The 24,258-nt window shown below is 41.2% G+C and overlaps 1 protein-coding gene across 2 annotated transcripts in view; it reads left to right on the top strand.

Annotated features, from left to right (window-relative positions):
- The first annotated feature begins 3,092 nt into the window (after window positions 1-3,092).
- Window positions 3,093-24,258, top strand: part of LOC139456566 (putative transporter SVOPL) — a 71,424-nt gene continuing 50,258 nt past the window's right edge. The window contains exons 1-2 of one of the 2 annotated variants that reach the window (XM_071238351.1): window positions 3,093-3,180; window positions 20,552-20,706. In XM_071238351.1, coding sequence (XP_071094452.1) covers window positions 20,613-20,706 — 94 coding nt within the window. In that variant the 5' untranslated portion in view covers window positions 3,093-3,180; window positions 20,552-20,612. Of the gene's footprint in view, window positions 3,181-20,378; window positions 20,707-24,258 lie in introns of those variants that run through there. The other variant, XM_071238352.1, reaches the window with a different exon arrangement.

Below are 24,258 nucleotides of genomic sequence, written 5' to 3' on the forward strand. Positions count from 1 at the left end.
ATTATCTTTATATAAGTAACGCAGTCTTGAATCTGTTAACGTCTTTGAAATTACCAGAATGAGGAAGCTGAAATTTGGAATATATGGTTCTCTTTATGATGACGTATGGAGTGGGTGGTTAGTTAGTATGGTTTTAGACCGCTTTTAGCAATATTCCAGCAATATCACGACGGAGAAACGCCAGAAATGGGCTTCACACAGCAACAGTGTGGGGAATGTAATAGAGATCTGTGCCATCGGCATGACCAGCCAGCGTTTTAAGCACCAGACCCCATCACCGTTTGGCATAGAGGTCGCAGTGTATGAACACATTTTTGGACATACAGACATTTGATAGTGGCCCATGGTCATCGTATCAGGGGTCTGTTTCGCAAAGCTATCGTGGCCCTAAGGTGGTCGTAGCTCCCATACTTTAACACACACTTACCCGCTACGATCGCTTTGGTTGTTATGGTTTTGTTTGTTGTTTAACGCCACACTCAGCAATATTCCAGCTGTATGGCGGCGGTCTGTAAATAATCGAGTCTGGACAAGACAATCCAGTGATTGATATCATGAGCATCGATCCACGAAATTGGGATACGATGACATGCATCAACCAAGTCAGAGAGCCTGTCTGCCCGATCCCGTTAGTCGCCTCTTACGATACGACAAGCATAGTCGCCCTTTAAGGTAAGCATGGGTTGCTGAAGACCTATTCTACCCCGGATCTTCACGGGTCACGTCGCTACACGTATATAAAAGAATAATCTTAGACGCGACGTCAAACCCCATTTCACCTCACCTCCTATAAAGAAAATTAAGCATATCTTAGCTTAAAATATATATGTATGTATGTATGTGTGTGTGTGTGTGTGTGTGTGTGTGTGTGTGTGTGTGTGTGTGGATATATATATGTGTATTATTTGTCAGTTATTATTTGTAAATTCATGATGATGAGATTCCGTAGTTTCCACCCTGCCAATATAACCGACACATCTTTATTGATATTCATGAAAACATAAATTTCATACAGCACCAACACAGCCTCACCTACACCATTTAGTCAACATGTAGGTTTGATAGACGAATATATATATATATATATATATATATATATATATATATATATATATATATATATATATCATACACACTATTATATACAGTGTATGTACGAATTGATTCGATATATTGCGGAGGCTAATGCTGTGAGTCCGAATTGGATATAGAGATTATTAGCCGCGAGTGGGTTGCTGTGTTGTAAATATCATATACATGTCTTAGGAATTAAAATTGTTTATCTGAGGCTTTGGCGAACATTATGCATTTTTGCGTTCCTGATACTTGATATTTACAATACGAAAACACACGAGAAATATTTCTTTTTCATATAATGTCATTCTTGCAAATAATCATTGTTTGGTTTCTTTCATTAAAATCGCGTATGAATACAGTGTTTGAGTGAACAGCCCCATTTATCATGCAGTGTCAAACTATTTGACACTGCGACGTGTGGCCATAGATATTCGACCGCCTCCGTGGTCTAGTGGTAGAGCGTCTTCCCGGAGAGCGGAAGGTCCGGGGGTTCGATCCCCGGCCGCGTCATACCAAAAGACGTTAAAAGATTGGAATTGCAGTTACCCCACATGGTGCTCGGCATAATGGGTTAAAACAAGGACCTTGTCGTCTCGGAATCAGTATACTGTGTCAGAGTGGGGTATTCATGTTATACTGCAGCATGTTATCTGCAATAATATTGAACGCGACGTTAAACCCCATTTCAACGCACCTCACCGTCTATCATTAATCAACCACTATTCACCCACACCCACACCTACAGGAGAACCTATCGAAACGATAAGGTTAGACAATGGTCTATTTAGCAAGCAGACATTAAATCGGTATATAGAGATCACGAGTAGTTCCTGCTAGGTGACTATTTACAAGTTTAACGTTTATCGCATTGATAACATGAATAAGGTATATATCCGGAGTTGATCTAATGGTGATGTCGATGCTTTATGCTGTGTACGTAAACGTAACTCAGTGTCACTTGGTTAATTGACTTCTCACGAGTCAAAGGATTACCATCAGCGGAAGGATTATATGTATTGTCCGGAGAAGTGAGACAATTTTGTGTGCATTTCAGTGTTTTGTGAATGAAAATGACCGTCCGGTTCCGGAAACTGAATTTCCGTATATACGGGTAAATTTATATAGTCATTATTTCGTTTTGAATGAAAATCGTCCGGGAACCGAGGTTTCCGGATATCTGAAGTCCGTATAAGCGGGGCACGACTGTATTAGATAAGGCATCTCGTGTATTTATTGACTGTAACACTATATGGATGATAATGTATCCCCTTTTAAGCAATTCCAGGACTTATAATATAGTAACACTATCCCAACAGGTGGGTGAGGTGAAATGGGGTTAAACATTGCGTTTAAGAATACTGCACTTATGTAGCGACTTTGCATGTTTGATGGTTGGTTAACGCCGCACTCAGCAATATTCCAGCTATGTGACGGCGGTCTGTGAATAATCGAGTCTGGACCAGACAATCCAGTGATTGACATCATGAGCATCGATCCACGCAATTGAGATACGATGACATGCATCATCCAAGTCAGCGAGACTGACCACCCGATCCCGTTAGTAGCCTCTTACGACAAGCATACGTATGTGTTGCTGAAGACCTATTCTACCCCGGATCTCTCCGGGTCGAATTAAAAATGTACTATGTGTGGGCGAATTTGAAGCCTGATATCAAGTTGAATTGAAGTCAACACTAAATTTCTTGTCTACAAACTGATCTTTTTACGCGGACCAGTCCATGGCTACGTTGATCACACGTGAATATACGGCTCCAGCTCCGGGTATGCATGACGTGTCAGACTATTATGATTTCATATATTTTTGATCGCTTGCTGTCTGATATTAAGGAATTTAATCTTGCACCAAGCATGTATATTTGCAAGCATATTCGCCCGACACGAGGTAGTATTTTGATATACACCTGACAGTTTCCATAGAAATGAGACAGTCACGCGTGACATACCGGTGTGCAGGTCACGTGACAGGGTCAGCTATTTATGTCCCGAAAGATATACCGTACTTGCCTTATCTTTGCCACGAAAGCGAACTCGGATTGAAAAGTTCACCGCCATTGGTTCCGGACAGTTTCGAGACAACACAAGGTGAACACAAGCGTTGTATTATCACACACTATAGGTGGGATCTACAGCACTGGACATGCTGCGATGTGGTTATGGGAGGGGATGTGGTTATGGGAGGGGATGTGGTTATGGGAGGGGATGTTATTGTTGCCTTCTCTCTACCGGTTGAGGAAGCCGTACACACGTAAACAGTCTCGTGATGACACAGGTGGAGGTGAAACATATGGAAAATCCTTTCCTCGAATGTGATCACTCAATCTGAAGTACCAGATATTAGATTCGAGACATAACAGCTGTGATCGATTGATTGCTCAAAAGCTCTTGATTTATTACGTGCTTTAAGCTTTTTGACCACAACCTTTGAGACTGTGGTCGATAAAAAACAACTAAATTAATACCATAGTGCTAAAAAAGAAACGTGATAATGTAACTGTTTCTTATGACAAACAGTTACCCCCATTCCTGTATCAACATAAGTGGAATTCAGTGGACTATGCCAACAGTGTTTTTGTCATCATCAGAGCTAGAAATTGTCACTGGTCATATAGTTTTTTTTAGGTCTTTGCTATTTCTTATCATTATAAGGCCTAGTGAACTGAAAATGCTAGTTTCTTCCACTGACTATAGCATCAGTGTTTTTGTCATCATCAGAGCTAGAAATTGTTACTGTGAGGACTAATAGACTGGAAATGTTTGTTTTTGTCGCTGATCATGACATCAGGCTAATCACCATGACAGCTGTGTCATGTTTGTGCAAATGCTACCTCAACTGTGACCTTCATTAAATACAACTACAATGAAAATATAAACAATCAATATTCATTGGGATGTTTTTAATGATCCTGTGAATCCTGTTTTCTCACTCCTGTAATCATGGTAATGAAGCTGCTGAGACTGCAAACTATCATCATAATCTCACCGAATACAATCACAAGACAATCCAGTGATTGACGTCACGAGCATCGCTCCGCCCAATTTGGATATGATGACATGCATCAACCAAGTCACCCGGCTGGACCACCTGATCCATTTAGTCGCCACTTACAACCAGCATAGATTGTGGTAGGCCTGGATCAATATCCAGTACACTGGTACATATGCCAAAAAAATATATCGATACAGTCTTTTTACAACACTTTTTACAAACACCATTAGAAAATAAAAACAAATTTTCAAGTATTATGCTCAGAGAAAACTACATCGTATCCCTTCATCGAAACGGTAAACGAACAGTCGATAACAAATTTGGTAAATAATATTTTGGAATTTGAGATAAAACGTAACCAGACATGATGATTTACCATTTACACTGTCTTTCATGTTCTGCTAAACCTGACCGTGGTTGCTTTAAATACAGTGAGATTGAGCTATGTACCGATCACTTCACAAAAATTAATGTAAACAAAATTGAATTAAATTTTCAATAAAATCAGTAAAATAGATAACAAACACAAGTCCCGATGTTCAGTGAGCACTTTTTATAATCAGACAGTGTAATTATATGATTAAATTGCGTAAATCAGTACAGATTTGTTGTTTGGTATTTCCAGTGTTACATGCACTTGGTAAACATCAAAACTCATTATGGCGTGTATTATGCACACCTCCCTTGACAAAGGTGTGTGTTTTTAAAAAAAAGTGCCCTCTAAACTCAAGAAAATTTGGTACATTTCAAACTTTTATTGAGAGGAAGTTAAAAAACTGACTTCTTACAAACACAGCAATAATTAGGCTGTTTGTTGTGGTGTCGGCCATGATCACTCTCCTACCCAGAGTTCCATGCTGCCGACCTAGTACCTGGAACATTTTAGTTTGTTTTATTATTAAACAAACTTTTCACGACATCTGGACAAAATATGTTGACAGATGATATTCCCCTTAAGCATTGGTTTGGTGGGAACGTCATACAGTGTATTTCATCAAGGAAGGAAGGGAACGCAAGCAGGGATTTTCTTTGTCTGAGTATGGTTTTCCGCTTTCCCATCCCTGCTGTTTTCCACGTCCTAAAAACATGTCTACACGTTTAAAACCAGCTTTCAACTCACATGTTAAAATACTGCAGTGTATTCGACGAATTCTGCGGCAGATACAAAATTCTCTATGAGTTTTGCACAAAATGGGATTTTCTGCGAGATAAGTTTATTTCTACTCTGAGAAGACATTTCTACAAAATCTTCCGCAACTGACTTTTAGCAGCTCAAACAACAAAGCTGCTCATCCATGAATTGTCCAATCAGAGGAATTAGACATTACATTTAAATTATTGTTGTTCATAACGCTATTAATGAGTTCTCAGTGAGTTGAAACAGTTATTTTATTAACACATTGAAAAAACTCTGCAATATTTGCAATCTAGGTGTCTCCTGCTGTGAATAGCTGGAATACGACCGACCGTTGTGCAGCAGAGCTTGTAGTCATCCCATTGATGACATCTAATCCTTGTCAGCTTGCTGATGGGGTTAACCTCTTTGGTCATGTGGATAAGGCATCCGACCTCACATCAGAATATGTGTGTTTCAAATTCCATCTCGGGATTCAGAGTGAGGGAGGTTTTACACCGATTTTAGCAATATTCCAGCAATATCACAGCAGGGGACACAAGAAAGGGGCTTCACACATTGTACCCATGTCGGGAATCCAACCCGGGTCTTCGGCGTGACGAGTGGATGCTTTAACCACTTGGCTACCCGACCGCCCCAGGGGACTCAGAAATGTTATGGTTGCAGCAGCTGTATTGAACCAAAGTCAGTAGCTCCATTTGAAAATTCCAGCAAATTCTTGAGAATTCAGAATTAACATGGTGTTAATTCCACTTGGTTAGCTCGTTCCTGTTGATATTAAAAAGTCCTTCTATGATTGTATTATGGGTTATGGTTAATGTGTGTGGCAGGGATTGGTCTGTACATGGACAATGCACTGCCCCTCTTTGTACAGAGATTTATGGAGCTTATAAACACTGTTTGAATCAAACAAAAAATACCCCATTATTCTTTCCCACAAAATGTCTTAATGTAATCGTCAGTAACAAAAATCAGAAATAAGGGTAAGGGTTGATATAAGTAACATTATAATCAGTTCTTAGATTTTTTCTGCTAAAACAAATATAATGAACCCCAGATTTTTTCATATGATGAATCTGTGCCGAAATTAGCTTTTAACATAATTTTCAATAGAATAGTTCGTGGTCGCTCGATCATGAAGTATGTTTATTTATGCAGAAGTTGTAATGGAAGCTAAATAAATTGGCAGCTGGTTCCGTGGCTGTTGAATAGCTAACTGAGCAACTGTTTTTGTGTTTAAGTTTTCATAAACCAAACTAATTTTGTATTATTGTCTACAGTTGTTTGTGTTGCTGATGAAATAGGCAGTGTGTGAAGTTATTGTTGATATATTTATTTATATAAGCATTGATTTTAGTAAGTTTTGAGTTTTAACAACTTCATTTTGTCACACCCTACAGGACACCGAACCCTTGCATATAGGAATAATCAAATAATCATTATGAATATTATGTGGGTCTCTAATAAATATGCAAAATGCGAGTCGTAGGCTTGTAGTATATACAAGTTTGCTTTATACAAGTAGGTATGTATACGAGAAGCACTTGTGTCAGGTCAGCAGTGATTGTTGTGTTGGTGCTGGAGCACCTAGCCTACCCTAGCTAGGTTTAGGGTAAGATCTTTTTGTTCATCCCTGGACCAAGGCTTATATATCCAAGATTATCTGACACAGATGAAGTCATAAATATAATCAGTAATAATGAGAAGTGACATAGTTGCACAACTCGTTCAGGATGGCTCGTCAGTGTACAGGCGAATGGGGATTAACAATTGGTATTAGCTATGTTGATCACAACATGAATTTCAAATTCTTGATTCTTTATTCTTTTCTTATTCTTGTGTCTCATGTTCAAACATTAGATTGACTGTAACAGATAGAAAGAACTTCATGGTGTATATGGCTTATAATTTCCCTAATATAACACATTTACTTCATAATACAGCAATATTATACTAGGTTGGGCTGTTTTCTTCACAAAGGTTGACAATAGTGTAAATTACAGCTCAAACTTGGAAACTACACAAAGTACATAATAACCCAATAAAATCTGCAAAAATACTGCACTAAATAAACAGGAAGCTTAATATTTCATATACCTTTCATAACAACTCTAGGCCATGAGAATACTTATGTATAACAAAAGTTGAAGTGTAGGCCATATTTCCGTTCGCCAAGTGTAAATTAGGGTTGCGACTGGGTACGAAAACTGAACTCGAGTACCCGGCAGACAATACCCGAACCGGACTCGAGTACCCGTAGTTCAATGTTGTCCCATTTGTTTGTAATGCTTTTGCGAATAAAAGGTCATCAAACATCTATTGATCTATTCTAAGGTATTATGTTTTTTTTTAAATGCCTGCATGGTTTACCTAAAACATTTGAACGTTTGTCCACTTTGTCGTCCATTTTGAAGTGACTTACGAGTTACGAAAGGCGATTAGAGTTATCTCCCCTGAACGGGTACTCGAGTCCTGAAAACTGGATTCGAGTCCTAAGCTACCCGACCCGTTATCGGGTACTCGAGTACCCGTCGCAACCCTAGTGTAAATCACCACAAACCCTGAATTATAAAGAATTAAGTTACTATGTATGGTAGAAATTAAGAAGATGCATTTGCAAACGAATTCCTATCTATGAATTGCCATTTAAGTGAATAATTGTGCCTTACTATTACTTTAGAATTCACTTACATTCCTCGCATGACTTCCCCATGCATGTTGCTCAAACCACATAGTGATTTGACCATACCATTCTGTGATTATCTCCCTTCTTGTTAAGGTTGGCATAAAATTGGCACAGGATTAAAAATGATACATAACATTCAAAACCATGAAATTAAAATAAACAGCTTACCCATTACTTTTATTATTCAATACTGTATAATACTGTTGTTATATGCAATTGACAGTTTGTGGAAATATTATTAACCAGATTTGATACCTTCTTACACCAATTGAGCTAACATTACTGATAGGAAATAGAGTGAGCAATTTGACCATGACAAGCATCTTGTAAGCATGATAAGTAAGGCAATTAAGTGATTCTTATCATGAACATGTCATGACTTCAGGGTAACCATGGTAACTAGCCTTTGGAATTAAATGTTCAAATTAAATGTTCATTCGACAATGGTTGTCCTGAATCGGTCACTATGACAGTTTTAAGGACATTGACGAAATATAAATGTTTAAATCAAACAGGGCTGGAGTAGTTTCTGGGAACTCCTAGATTATAGTTATAACCTGGGGTAGATTCTTGGAACTACCAGATTATACCCCGGGGTAGATTCTTGGAAATTTGCGTAAATTTGCTGTGTGCAAAACATATTGAGTCAATTCTACACTAGTCTTACTTGGAAGAGGGCTATATATGACTGTATATTGCCACAGCTGTCTCCCACAACCCAGTGTGTTATATTACTAGACCCCAGTCAATCAGTATTGTTAGTCACCTGTCATTTGCTTTTGCTGATTTGATTAATTGTTGATTATTGGACTGTTAGTTATTAAAAATTGATAATTCCATTGCTGCAGCAAATAATCAGGACTCCAGCTGACAACTGATGGTCTGATTTACAGCTTAATAATGAACATTAAATAGTTCAAGTAGGACAAATTGTAATTACATACATCGTCGCTGGTGAGTGATTCACAATATCCCCTGAAGGGGCGTGGCTATTGGGGCAGCAGTTGTTACTGAGTATTATAATGTGTGTGCATGGTGATTGGCTAGTTCATGCCAGTTGTTTTATTTTGTGTGAAGTGCTCATTGTGATGCATTGTCACAGATGACATCAGCCATTGTTCATGATGTTAGTCTGATGCCACCATCTATTGTTCATGATGTCAGTCGGATACCATCACCCATTGTTCATGACATCACAGTCTGATGCCACCACCCATTGTTCATGATGTCAGTCTGATACCATCATCTATTGTTCATGATGTCAGTCGGATACCATCACCCATTGTTCATGACATCACAGTCTGATGCCACCACCCATTGTTCATGATGTCAGTCTGATACCATCATCTATTGTTCATGATGTCAATCTGATACCATTACCCATTGTTCATGTCAGTCGGATACCATCACCCATTGTTCATGACATCACAGTCTGATGCCACCACCCATTGTTCATGATGTCAGTCTGATACCATCATCTATTGTTCATGATGTCAGTCGGATACCATCACCCATTGTTCATGACATCACAGTCTGATGCCACCACCCATTGTTCATGATGTCAGTCTGATACCATCATCTATTGTTCATGATGTCAATCTGATACCATTACCCATTGTTCATGACATCACAGTCTGATGCCACCACCCATTGTTCATGATGTCAGTCTGATACCATCATCCATTGTTCATGATGTCAGTCTGATACCATCACCCATTGTTCATGACATCACAGTCTGATGCCACCACCCATTGTTCATGATGTCAGTCTGATACCATCATCCATTGTTCATGATGTCAGCCTGATGCCATCAGCCATTGTTCATGATGTCAGTCTGATACCATTACCCATTGTTCATGATGTCAGTCTGATACCATCAGCCTTTGTTCATGATGTCAGTCTGACACCATCAGCCATTGTTCATGACGTCACAGTCTGATGCCACCACCCATTGTTCATGATGTCAGTCTGACACCATCAGCCATTGTTCATGACATCACAGTCTGATGCCACCACCCATTGTTCATGATGTCAGTCTTATACCATCACCTACTGTTCATGACGTCACAGCCTGATGCCACCACCCATTGTTCATGACATCACAGCCTGACGCCACCACCCATTGTTCATGACATCACAGCCTGATGCCACCACCCATTGTTCATGACATCACAGCCTGATGCCACCAGCAAATGTTCATGACGTCACAGCCTGATGCCATCACCCATTGTTCATGACGTCACAGCCTGATGCCACCACCCATTGTTCATGACATCACTGTCTGATACCATCACCCATTGTTCATGATGTCACTACCTGATGCCAACACCCATTGTTCATGATGTCACAGCCTGATGCCACCACCTATTGTTCATGACGTCACTACCTGATGCCATCACCCATTGTTCATGACGTCACAGCCTGATGCCATCACCCGTTGTTCATGACATGACATCGCTACCTGATGCCATCACCAATTGTTCATGACATCAATGTCTGATGCCACCACCCATTGTTCATGACGTCACAGCCTGATGCCACCACCCATTGTTCATGACGTCGCAGCCTGATGCCACCACCCATTGTTCATGACATCACTGTCTGATGAGATCACCCATTGTTCATGATGTCACAGCCTGATGCCACCACCCATTGTTCATGACGTCACAGCCTGATGCCATCACCCATTGTTCATGACGTCACCAGCTGATGCCACCACCCATTGTTCATGACATCACTGTCTAATGAAATCACCCATTTTTCATGACATCACAGCCTGATGCCATCACCCATTGTTCATGACGTCACAGCCTGATGCCATCACCCATTGTTCATGACGTCACCAGCTGATGCCATCACCCATTGTTCATGACGTCACTACCTGATGCCATCACCAATTGTTCATGACGTCACTACCTGATGCCATCACCCATTATTCATGACGTCACAGCCTGATGCCACCACCCATTGTTTATGACATCACTCTCTGATGAGATCACCCATTATTCATGACGTCACAGCCTGATGCCACCACCCATTGTTCATGACGTCACAGCCTGATGCCATCACCCATTGTTCATGACGTCACAGCCTGATGCCACCACCCATTGTTCATGACATCGCTGTCTGATGATATCACCCACTGTTCATGACGTCACAGCCTAGTGACATCACCCATTGTTAGTGACATCACAGTATAAGTTGTAGCAGTATCACAAGGGGTACATAGGGTTTTATGTGTCCCGCGTTAGGTTTTATACAACTTTACTATCACGCATAAACCACCATATATCCTGAGTGATCCTGGAACAACGAATTTATCTTACTGACATATTAGCATTGTAAAAGAATTAAAACAAGTTCAAAATTGATAGAAGACAGCTGATTGAGCTGAGGTTAACCTGTGTTATGTCACGTGACTTCCATTGAATCGTGAAAAGCGTGCAGCTTTTTGCTTCAAAGCTGGGCATAAGGGATTTGTTCTGCCTCTCAGAAATCCACGTGCAGCCTGTCTTGCCTGTGGCAGGGTATAATGGATTTATTCTCACGCTGAGAAACTATTTCCCTCCAAGTCGTGCTCGTGGTATAAAACCTAACGCGGGACACATGTACCTCTCGTAATCCTGCTTCAACAAATTTTTCTTACTGACATTTAATAATACATTGTAAAATAATTCAAATAAATTCTAAATTGATAGAAAACAGCTGCTCGATTGAGCTGAGGTTGGCTTGCGCTATGTCACGTGACATCCATTGGCATGGAAAAAGCGTGCGTCTTTTTGCTTTGAAGCGGGGTGTAAAGGATTTATTCTGTCGGTCAGAAATGCACGTGCAGCCTGTAGTGCTCTAGGCGGGGTATAAGAGATTTATTCCCCTGCTGAGAAATTTATTACCCTCCAAGGTGGGTTTACACAGTATTTTACCAAGATCACGTGGACCAATCAGATCCCATCATTCTGACCTGGAGGTATGATAATAAGTTTTATGTGACATTGCTCCATATCATTCAGTTGACTGAGCTGATTTCACCATATTCCTCAGAAGAAAATTACTTTGGATAATATTTAGAATCTACTAATTGCAACTCAAACTGAAAGATTATCTTCCTTTGTCATATACCATATTTTCTTGAGTGTAGTGCACACTTTTTTACTGAAAAACAAAGCTGGGTAGAAGGGGGTGCGCATAATGAGTTTTGATATCCCCCCCAATTATTGACAAATGCCCAGGTATGTATCAAATAAAAGTTAATTCACTCATTGCTCTTAGCCTCTTCTAAAACTGCAGGGATGTACCCAGGGTTCCAAACCATGTACCACTGGCAGCATCGTATCCAAATTGAGTGGATTGATGCTCTTGATGTCAATCACTGGATTGTCTGGTCCAGACACGATTATTTACAGACCGCCGTCATATAGCTGGAATATTGCTGAGTGCGGCGTTAACCAACAAAACAAACCAAGTACCACTGCCAGGCATATTGGGAAACGTTAATTATTAAGTTAAATCATTTTTTGTAAAGTTATTATTTTAGTTCAAAATTGTATTTTGTTAAGGTATTATTTGAGTTCAAAATTGTATTTTGTAAAGGTATTATTTTCTTAAATTCAGCTGTATTTTAACATATTGAGATTGCATTTTATGCAATAATATAAAACTAAGCATGAAAGCCTCTTCCTCTTTGTTGGTCTTATTATCAGTGAAATAAAGGTAATCTCTACACAGACATAAACATGATAACATTAGTTACAAATTATATCCCTGTTTTACGGGTTTTCAGATGTTTTAAAAAATATTCATTGTTTTCTCTCTAATCATATGAACAACTGTAAAACATCTCATTCACTTATAATAGACAATTTCTCTTAAAAACAAGCCATCGTTTGAATATTTACAATGTCTGTGTGATGTTACACCCCCTGTTATTGCCCGAGTTATAAAAATAACCATAACTGTCTGAAAACGTATGATGTCCAAAAACCTATGCTCCGATAATATATATTAACATGAATTTGACAAGTTTAAGTTCCAATTTGGGAAGATTTAATGGCATTTGCTGCAGACTTGGTACAGAATATAGGCATCTATGCAGGTCTAGATCAATTCCTGAATCGATCATCATCATGTTGTTATTTTGTTGGAGACTGCCTCCGTGGTCTAGTGGTAGAGCGTTCGCCCAGAGAGCGGAAGGTCCGGTGTTTGATCCCCGGCAGCGTCATACCATAAGAAGTTAAAAGATGGTACTTGTTGTTACCCTGTCTGGCGCTCGGCTTAAGGGGCTAAAAAAAGGACTGGTCGGCTCGGAGTCAGTATATTTTGTCTGGGTGGGATATTCATGTTAAACTGCGGATGGTATCTCAGTGAGCTAGCACTATAAATCAGCATCAGTCCGGACTAGTACAATCAGCCACACAAACACACACAAGTACATGCACGTCGCTATATAAGTGCAATAATCTTGGACGCGATGTTAAACCCCATTTCACCTCACCTCACCTCACCTTACCTCACCTATTTTGTTGGAGAAAATGTACAGCGAAGCACATGTTACTGCAATTTCCTTACCATGAATTGATCAAGTACTGTCTACTGTTGTAAATATATTCTTCTTTTCAATCAGAGAAGGCATCACTGCTGATGTATAAATCTATCTAACTGTCGGATGCATCTCAATAACAATCCTGTAATGATTAGCAACAGATGTTGTGTTAGAGACTCAATCTGTGACTTAGTGAAGGATTGCAATATCATACATGTACTTATTACCTACAAAGGAAAACATATCGGGGTTCATAAAAATCATATGTGCCCTAGGGTCATATCACGTCACTAGACAACAGTGTATTGTTTCCGTCATCCGGATGGCATTGTTGACATCATTTGGATCTTATTGTGACGTGAGGTCGGAATGATGTCACACTAGAAGCAACTTCACAGCTGAAGATTGTTGACGTCATTCGACAAACTTGCTGTTATTATTGGTAGACACTAAAATTTGTCTCTGTATGTAGACATCTTCTTTGGTAATATATAGAACATTATATGAGTGTTCATGTCATACAATGTTTACGACACTCGTGTCTAAATTCCGGTATTTCCCTCTCTATCATGGGGAAAATACCAGAAGCATGCTATGACATGAACACTCAAATAATATCCTTTGTGTACTTCATGGATGGAAGGTCCAGTCATCTAAGGCGCTGAAGTTCACAGAGTCAATCTCATTAAAATCAGATCATTACGGGTCACGTCGGACGACCTTTCATCCAACCAGTCGGATCATAAAAGTGACAGTCGGAATGTGTTTTCTGATCATGTAACCTCGAAAACGTTAACATGGGGTATTCTGAACGACAGTTACGGCCTGTACGACTGATTCCGTCAAAATTATTGTCTATCTCTCGCTCCGTGAAGTAAACATTTGAATAGAGGAGGCGTTGCACAGTAAGTGGGAAGCACTGCCATACAATCTCACCCACTTATTCGACTTTCCCGATTGTTCGTTTGCTCAGTTTTCAGATTTTAATTGAGAACTGTGTGAACATATTTTTCAAGTGTAGTCTGACATAGAAGTTTCTAGGTTGAAACGAGTACCGTAAAGCTCGAGAAAGCTGCTTTCTAATTGGCTGATGTCGACTTCTTGTTAGCCATTTCGGGTGATCGGTCAAAGTTCGCGAAAGTTCGTTCTGTGACCCGTAATAAGATGTCCTCAGATCTTTGTTTAGCGGCAGCGAGAACTTTGATCTGATTTTATTGAGATTGTGCATCCCTTAGATGAGCCAGAAACCTATGATCATGGCTTCAAATCCCAGAATCTACCTGATTACTGTAAACAGCTTTATTTCTGCGCCGTTAAAATATTGCGAATACCACACCAAAGACAATACTGCGACGAGATATTTTTGCGAGTTGCCGTGTTGAGATGACCGCTCGATTACCAAACAATAGACAGCTTCTCTCCGAAGCTAGTTAATCTGAGTTGGCCGGAAAGAAGGCAGGGTTACTGTGAGGTAACAGTGACACTAATTGGTCTGTTTACACTGTCATTTGTTATGTATTGTGTAACCATTCTGCATTCATTTGTGTTTTTAACTTATTGAGTAACTTGTGGTTCTGGTTGATGATTTCAACATTTGATGACGCGTTGCAATGAATAAAATATATATGTATTATTTATACTTATTATTGCGTTTTTAATTTTTGCGATTGAGTCTCGTTCGCAAAACTCTCAATAATAAAACGGTCGCAAAAAATTCCCTGTTTACAGTATATTTCTAGATTTTTCAGCACCATACCTGTGCTTGTGAATTTCACCCAAGTAGTAATATGTATCACTTTAGTCATCAAGCTTAAAAATGCCGTGATGTAACTGAAATACTCTTTAAAGTAAGAGACAAGTCAAAACTTACTCCCAGGATTCTCAACTTGGGTACCTGTTGTTGGTCTTAAGAGTTAAATGTTGTAAGTTTTTTTCAATATTAATTTAACACTACCATAAATTTAAAGATAGCAAGGTCAGTGGAGTTGCCAAGTGGTTAAAGCGTTCGCTTGTCACGCCAAAGACCCAGGTTCGATTCCCCACATAGGTGCACATGCTGGAATATTGCTAAAAGCGGCGTAAAACCATACTCTCTCACTTAAAGATAGCACCATGGGAGTGTCTAAACACAAGCCAGTATATGATTGCAAATTATCACACCGGCTTAAACAATTACATTTGTAGACAAGTCAAATAGTATTGGAAGTTCTCTTAGCATGATAAGGGTATAGCCTGTCAAAGGCATTGTTTACCTTATTGGATCTGTGAAGATCAGGGCCAGAATAGGTCTTCAGCAACCCATGCTTGTCGTAAGAGGCGACTAATGGGATCGGGTGGTCAGGTTCGCTGACTTGGTTGATGCATGTCATTGTATCCCAATTACATGAATCGATGCTCATGTCCGATTGGGAAAAACTATTCAAATACATGGATAAAATGCCCTTTTCACAAATATGTAAAAGGCAGAAATGGGAAGAACTATTCAAATACATGGATAAAATGCCCTTTTCACAAATATGTAAAAGGCAGAAATGATGCCATGCAAACCTATTCATCAACTTGTAGCGATAATCATGGCCGATTTGTTGTTATGCTTAGTCGTCATAATATATATCATGTGACCAACCACGGGTCCATGGGTACCCAACCCGGGTACCCAAGTTACCCATCCCAATCGTTAAACCAATTCACTCACTCTGTCCTAGAAACAGTTTTCAAGAACATTTTAAGTCATTTCATAGCAGACCATTTTATTATTCAGACATAGATGTTCTGTTGTAGCATTACATCTTGATATGAAATTAATATTGTGTGTTATGAGTATGAGATATTGAGATACTACAACAGGTGTTTATAATATGTTCAGCTCATTGCTCAACACACTTTATGTGTCTGGTGTGCTTGTAGTATAATACACTGCCCGTCCGTCTATAGTATTGAAGGTGTTTGGCTATCTCATAGTGACCTAGAGAGGTACAACTTTCAAATGAGGCCTTCTTAGACATTTTATATTTGAATTTTAAGACCTAGGTTTTGCTGTTCAATTGTTTAAACAGCCATTTCATATGCATCTAATATTGATTTTTGACGGGTTAGCATTTGTAACCCACTGAGCCACTGGGGCATGTGATGGAAGGGTGTTCAGTCTCATATGTCATGACTTCATTTGTATGCATGTTGCACATGGTCTCTCTCTCTTTCATGGTCTACTGTCTTCGAATTTGTTTAATAAGGTATGCCATTGTTTTTTTTCTTTCTGGTATTATATGAATTTAGATGGTTCATAATTACTAAAAAAACCTTCTCCACGAGGTTTTGCATTATCAACCAAAATGTTGGAGTTGTGTTTTAACTTTTTTGCATTTTTGCAAGGTCTGACATATAGACCATGTAGATGTTGCGGCCATAAAATTTCCGAGTCCCGTGATGGGACTCGAACCACTGACCTTCTGATCTGAGGTCGGACACCTTGTCCACAAGACCAAAGAGGTTAACCCCATCAGCAAGCTGACAAGGTAAGGATGTCACCTGTGGGATGACTCCAGGCCCTGCTACATACTCCCCCGTCAACAGAAGGCACGTCCCGGGCCGCATAGTAGGGTACTGAGTCTTATTTCGCTCAAATTTGATATGAATGTGCTCAGCCCCACGTTGGACGCCAATGTAGCGGCCATAAAATTTCCGAGTTCCTTAATTGGATTTGAACCACAGACCTTCTGATTTGAGGTCGGACACTTTGTTCACATGACCTGAGGTTAACACCGTCAGCAAGCTGACATGGTAAGGATGTCATCTGTGGGATGACTCCACGCCCTGCTACATAGACATGAAGCGGTTTTATATATAAAGATTACTACACTAGTGTCTGTCAGAAACCATTTATCTTAAAATGATTTATTTGAAAAGGCATCCAACGAGCGAATGTGAGCTTTGAAACAAGTTTTGATATACATTGTATCTAACAGGCATGAGTGCAGTAATCTGTTTCTTACACACCCGAAGATAGCGCCATTTTAGCATCGATTCAATGCATATTGCACATGGCACAATAATACATAACAACGGTCATTTGTGACGTCATCCGACCTACTGCTTACTACACATATCTAGTGTGACCCTACACAATAAAAGTGTCCACCATATCTGTGTATCATCAAGGTGATAATGCAAACATTTATTAACACTCTAAATCTGTAAAGTTTCTACACAGACGAAGGTGAATTTGACCAAAGCACAACTTGTCCATGAATTACAGTCAGGAAAAGTAGTACGTCATAATTTGACCTCAGGTCATGACCATGGAGTAGCCAATCACGGCCCTGGAATTCATATGTTACATACCGGTTCTGAAATGGGTTTCTCATGTTTGCTATTTTTATATATACTGAACCAAATTAAAAACTTCACTATCCTAAAATTTTAACATTTTGACCAGTTATCATTGTGGGCCCTTATTGTGTATTTAAACAGTAATGGCCACGTATTGTCTTCAGATGACACCCGTTTTTGTGCAGGTGAATCGATCAAAATCATGTGCACAGCAGTATAGTGGCAAAAGTGTTTTTTCACGTGCAACTAGTCACGTGGCCATAATACCGCACGTGTTTTCAGCCATACTTGTTAGCAGTCATTAACAAAAAAAGAAAAACACAAGAAATCAAAAGTCTTTACGGCCATTTGTCATGCCACGCCTTTCAAATGTGCAACATGAACGTGCCATCAGCATGTTGCAGACGGGAACGTCCGTAGCTGAAGTCGCAAGGACGATGGGTTGTAGTCGATGGACTGTTTATGATTTACAGATGCGTCTACAGCAAATGGGTACCACAGCTGATCACCTTCGGCCAGGTTGACCACGTGTGACGTCACATGCAGAGGATTGTCAGATTGTCTTACGTCACCTCTGTAAACGATTTTTTACGGCTAAATCAACCAGAAATGAACTGTTTAGGGGTAGACTGAGTGCGCAAACTGTTCGAAACCGTCTGAGAACTGCTCACCTTCAAGCACAACGGCCATACTGCGGGCCGATTTTGACTCAATTACACAGACGTCAACATCAGTTGTGGGCACAGCGACACTTACGATGGACTCAGAGGAATTGGAATCAAGTCGTCTTCAGTGATGAATCCCGATTTAATCTTCGATTTGCTGATGGTAGGGCGAGGGTGTGGTGGCGCCGTCATGAACGTTACGCCCAGTGTTGTGTACAGGAAGCTGACCGATTTCGAGGCGGAAGTGTCATGGTGTGGGGTGCTTTCTGTGGCAATGCACATTCCAGGCTTCTTGTCATCCGTGGCAATCTCAACGCTGCTGCTTACCGCGACCAGGTACTGGCACCAGAACTTCTGCCCTTTATGGCAGCACATGGACCCGGTGCTTGGAACAAATTATGGTTACCACCGTTAATTAAAATCCTTCTTTGGACATGAATGATTAAAAATTACCTTCTCTGATACAATTGTCTGTTGTAGATCATATATGGGATTACTTTTAAAAATGTGAAGTTTTTAATTTGATTCAGTTTACTTTGATTTAGAGCTCACATTTCCATAGTAACCGTTTGCAATGATTGTAGCTGACAACTTAATTAACTAAAATATGTACATACAAATTTACTGCTTGTCTGTATTGGTTTTCCATGGTTGAGTTTGTAATAATTCTCTTGCTCAAGTGTGACATGCCATGCATAGTTTTATAAGAATGATTTCACATGTCAAATTATTTCCGCAGGAAACAGCCAGTGTTTTGATGCGAGACGAGTCAGCTGGTAGCTGCATATTACAAAGCTGCAGTAACTTTGCTTAACAATAAACAATTTATGCTTTAAATAAAGAAAACAGGATTATTCACATGTTTAGATTACCTCAATCTCATTAAAATCTCTATCGCTATCGCTGAGGATATCTCATTATAGGTCACGTCAGAAGAACCGTCTGCGAACTATGACCGACGAACTTTGGTACTACTTAATTTCGTTAATCCAACATACTCGTTAATCCGACATACTCGTTAATCCGATATAATCATATGCAACCAGCCATGTCGGATTAATGGGACTGTATTGGTTGAACTGTGTCATGCCTGAAATTACAAATATTTACTCACTGTCCAAAGAAATGCGAATACCATACATGTTGGTTAATAAATGACTCATAACTAAGAGATATTAGATTGGTTTGCTGCACACACGAACATACTGGTATGTTTTGTGAACTGGTGCTCATGACCGCATCATGTGAAGTCATGGATCCATGACTCGATTTGCACCATGTGTCTCGTGCAGGATTAGTGTGAAACCTTTGGAAATCACATGCAGCATATCGTGATAAGAATACAAACACTGTGGCAACACTTGACTGATTGTTAGTTTTGTCTTTAATTGGTACACATTGAAAACATCTCTTCTTAACATAGATACTTCTCTATATGATTCTATGGTTTGCGGTTCTTTTGACGGTCACTGTTCAAACCTCTTGATCAAAATTTTCAGCACCAAAGAACAGAATGCCATGTTGTCCCAATCTCATTAAAATCAGATCTTAGTTTTCGCTACCGCTAAACAAGGATCTGAGGACATCCCATTATGGGTCACGTCAGAACGACCTCTCGTGAACTTTGACCGATCAATGAAATGACTGACAAGAAATCAACATTAGCCAATCAGTAGGCAGCTTTCTCAAGCTTTACGACACTATAATACACACTCGTCTGTTATATGCACCCTTAATTATGGGCAATAAAATTCTGTAAAAATATATCTGTCATATTTAAACATTTCAGGCTGTCAGCATGAACCACAACATTTTGGATCTTTCAACTCACCTTTTTTCACCAAAATAATATTCTAATAAGAGCTCCCTTTTTCTAATTTTGAGAGCGCCCTGGCTGCTTATTACGTCGAATACGGTAATCTTTTTTTACTTACCTCCTAAAGCTTCATGTGTTAGTGTTTTAGAATGTTTTTGAGAGTGTTATTGACCACAGCAGGACATGATGTCCATGATGAATGCTGCACTGTCCATGATAATAGCTAATGAATAGGCATATATTGTTAGTGTAATATGAAACTGTCTGTCATGTCTATGCATGTTTGTATTCATGCAGGTACTCAGTGGCTGGTGGGACGAGGATTAGTAGTGGGATGCTGACTTTGTGAACCAGGAAGATGTCACGGAAACTATGGAATGGAAGCATCGGGAAAAGGTTATCTGGGATGGGATATTCTGCTTTGAAGACTGCTGCAAGGGAATATGACGAAGGTAAGACATATGTTGTGTATTTTTTGTACGGTTGATTTACTGGTGTAAAATTATTCATGAAGTCACCACTCATTTAGCTTGGGAAGCCTTGTGTGTGAAACTGATGGACAGATAAGGATCCTATTTGAAACCATTGATATTATATTAGTAACCTGTCATTTTAATAAGTAGATCGAGATGTGGGGATGAGGCCTTGGGGTCGGGGATGAGGCCTGGGGGGTGGGGATGAGGCCTTGGAGGATGGGGCTGGGTGATGAGGCCTGGGGCTTGAGGATGATGACAGGGGGTTGGGGCTTGAGGATGATGCCTGGGGGTTGGGGCTTGGGTTTGAGACATGGGGGTGGGGATGAAGCCTGGTGGTTGGCTAGGGGATGAGGCCTGGGGTTTGGGAATGAGTCCTGGAGGTTGGGGCTAGGGAATGAGTCCTGGAGGTTGGGACTAGGGGATGAGGCCTGGGGGTTGGGAATGAGGCATGGGGGTTGGGCCTAGGGAATGAGGCCTGGTGGTTGGGGCTAGGGGATGAGCCCTGGGGGTTGGGGATGAGGCCTGGAGGTTGGGGATGAGGCTTAGGGGATGAGGCCTAGGGATTGGCGCTAGGGGATGAGCCCTGGGGGTTGGGGAGGAGGCCTGGAGGTTGGGGGATTAGGCCTAGGGATGAGGCCTGAGGGTTGGGAATGAGGCCTGAGGGTTGGGGATGAGGCCTGAGGGTTGGGGTTGAGGCCTGAGGGTTGGGGATGAGGCCTGAGGGTTGGGGATGAGGCCTGAGGGTTGGGGATGAGGCATTGAGGTTGGGGGATGAGGCCTGGGGGTTGGGAATGAGGCCTGGGGGTTGGGGATGAGGCCTGAGGGTTGGGGATGAGGCCTGGAGGTTGGGGATGAGGCCTGGGGGTTGGGAATGAGGCCTGAGGGTTGGGGATGAGGCCTGAGGGTTGGGGATGAGGCCTGAGGGTTGGGGATGAGGCCTGGAGGTTGGGGGATGAGGCCTGGGGGTAGGCGCTAGGGGATGAGGCCTCGTGGTTGGGAATGAGGCCTGAGGGTTGGGGATGAGGCCTGGGGGTTGGCACTAGGCGATGAGGCCTGGAGGTTGGGGGATGAGGCCTGTGGGTTGGGGAGGAGGCCTGGAGGTTGGGGGATGAGGCCTAGGGATAAGGCCTGAGGGTTGGGGATGAGGCCTGGGGGTCAGGCGCTAGGGGATGAGGCCCGGGGGTCGAGGATGCGGCCATGGGATTGGGGATGAGGCCTGGAGGTTGGGGGATGAGGCCTAGGTATGAGGCCTGAGGGTTGGGGATGAGGCCTGGGGATGAAGCCTGAGGGTTGGGGATGAGGCCTGGGGGCAGGCGCTAGGGGATGAGGCCTGGGGGTCGAGGATGCGGCCTTGGGGTTGGGGATGAGGACTGTAGGTTGGGGGATGAGGCCTAGGGATGAAGCCTGAGGGTTGGGGATGAGGCCTGGGGGTAGGCGCTAGGGAATGAGGCCTGGAGGTTGGGGGATGAGGCCTGGGGGTAGGCGCTAGGGAATGAGGCCTGGGGGTTGGGGATGAGGCCTGGGGGTTGGGGATGAGGCCTAGGGATGAGGCCTGAGGGTTGGGGATGAGGCCTGGGGGTAGGCGCTAGGGAATGAGGCCTGGGGGTTGGGGATTAGGCCTGAGGGTTGGGGATGAGGCCTGGGGGTTGGGGGATGAGGCCTAGGGGATGAGGCCAGAGGGTTGAGGATGCGGCCTGGGGGTTGGGGATGAGGCCTGGAGGTTGGGGGATGAGGCCTAGGGGATGAGGCCTGAGGGTTTGGGGATGAGGCCTGGGGGTTGAGGATGCGGCCTGGGGTTTGGCGCAAGGGGATGAGGCCTGGGGTTTAGGGCTAGGGGATGAGGCTTGCTGGTTGGGGCTAGGGGATGAGGCTTGGGGGTTAGGGCTAGGAGATGAGGCTTGCGGGTTGGGGCTAGGGGATGAGGCTTGGGGGTTAGGGCTAGGGGATGAGGCTTGGGGGTTAGGGCTAGGGGATGAGGCTTGGGGGTTAGGGCTAGGGGATGAGGCATGCGGGTCGAATATAAACATTTCAGGCTGTCAGCGTAAACCACGACATTTACAATCTTTCAACTGTATTTTTTTCACCAAAATAATATTCCAATAAGAGCCCGGTATATCTAACTTTGAGAGCGCCCTGGGCGCTTATTACATTGAATACGGTAAGTCCAGAAAAGCAACTGAGCCGCAACTGTTTCCTATAACATGGAAATGAAAGCTACACACATGTTGTGAGGAATTAAGCAGAAAATTGAAATTTATTTAAAAAATAATATGTTGAATTTTATGTTTTATTTGTATTATAAGATATGTCAGTCAGAAAATGTGAAATATGCACATCGTATCATAAATTTATCAGAATATTAATGTACTGTATTTATGAAAAAAGAAAATAATAAGCATGTTCAATGTTTTTCAAGTACATTTTCAGTGCAAACACTGCTGTCTGCAATTTGAGACACTTGGTAAAACATGTTCCGTATTCGACAATAAGCTCTCAAAATTAGAAACAGGGGGCTCTTATTAGAATAAAATTTTCGTGAAAACCCCCAGAGTTGAAAGATCGTAAATTTCGTGGTTTATGCTGACAGCCTGAAATGATAGAAAAAAGAAGTCTGTGTGTATTATATTTTCCAGAATTTAATTGCCCCAAATTAAGGGTGCATGTAACACACGAGTGGGTATTATACAAGAAGAAATAAATCTTGTGTACATTGATCAATTGGAAGGGGTGCTAATTGGGATTGTTCACTAGCCAATATATCAGCAAATATCGCTGTTGGCGCTTATTAGAGCGGGGCGCTTATTACGTCGAATATGGTATGTCCAAAGCCTGTGTCAAGTAAAATTTGTATGATCTAGTCTAGTAAGATCTGCTTGTACTGGCCCATATAGCTACTGACAATATCGACAGTAGAGACTAGTAAGCCTAGTAGACTCAGATGTATTTGTCTGGAGTTGGGACCACTTACACGCGAACAGTGACATAGAGTGGATGAGTTATTATTTCATTGTCACATGTCACATCACGTGACAGAAAGAACCGTAAAACAGTATTTAGATATTCAAAAAAAATTCTGAAGCCTCTGTTTTTGTTTTTACATATGCCTTTTGTTGTTGAAAAGATATTAATGTACAGACTCCAGGTATATAAATGTATCCTAACATCATATCCTTACGTCACAAACTTCATGTCATAGGATCACATAGATACATATCCATGAATTGGAACATTAATCCAAATATAATATACTTAATTATTGCACATTCTGTTAAATATTATCATCAATTTATTTATGAATATCAGCATAAGCGCTATTGACGGATATTGCCCATTGTGTTGATACACTGATCACTTCCAGCAAGTGATCTGCTACCAGATAGTTTACCAGATGTTTCTACTACCTGTACGTATCAATATAAGTTGTAGCGCGAAGGGTACATGGGTTTTATGTGACGAGAGTTAGGTTTTATACCACGAGCCGGAGATAAAAGAATTAACACAAATTCAAATTGATAGAAAACAGCTGTT

This window comes from Haliotis cracherodii, unplaced genomic scaffold, assembly GCF_022045235.1.
Source record: "Haliotis cracherodii isolate W230 unplaced genomic scaffold, xgHalCrac1.p SCAF_11, whole genome shotgun sequence".
Classification (NCBI taxonomy): Eukaryota; Metazoa; Mollusca; class Gastropoda; order Lepetellida; family Haliotidae; genus Haliotis; species Haliotis cracherodii.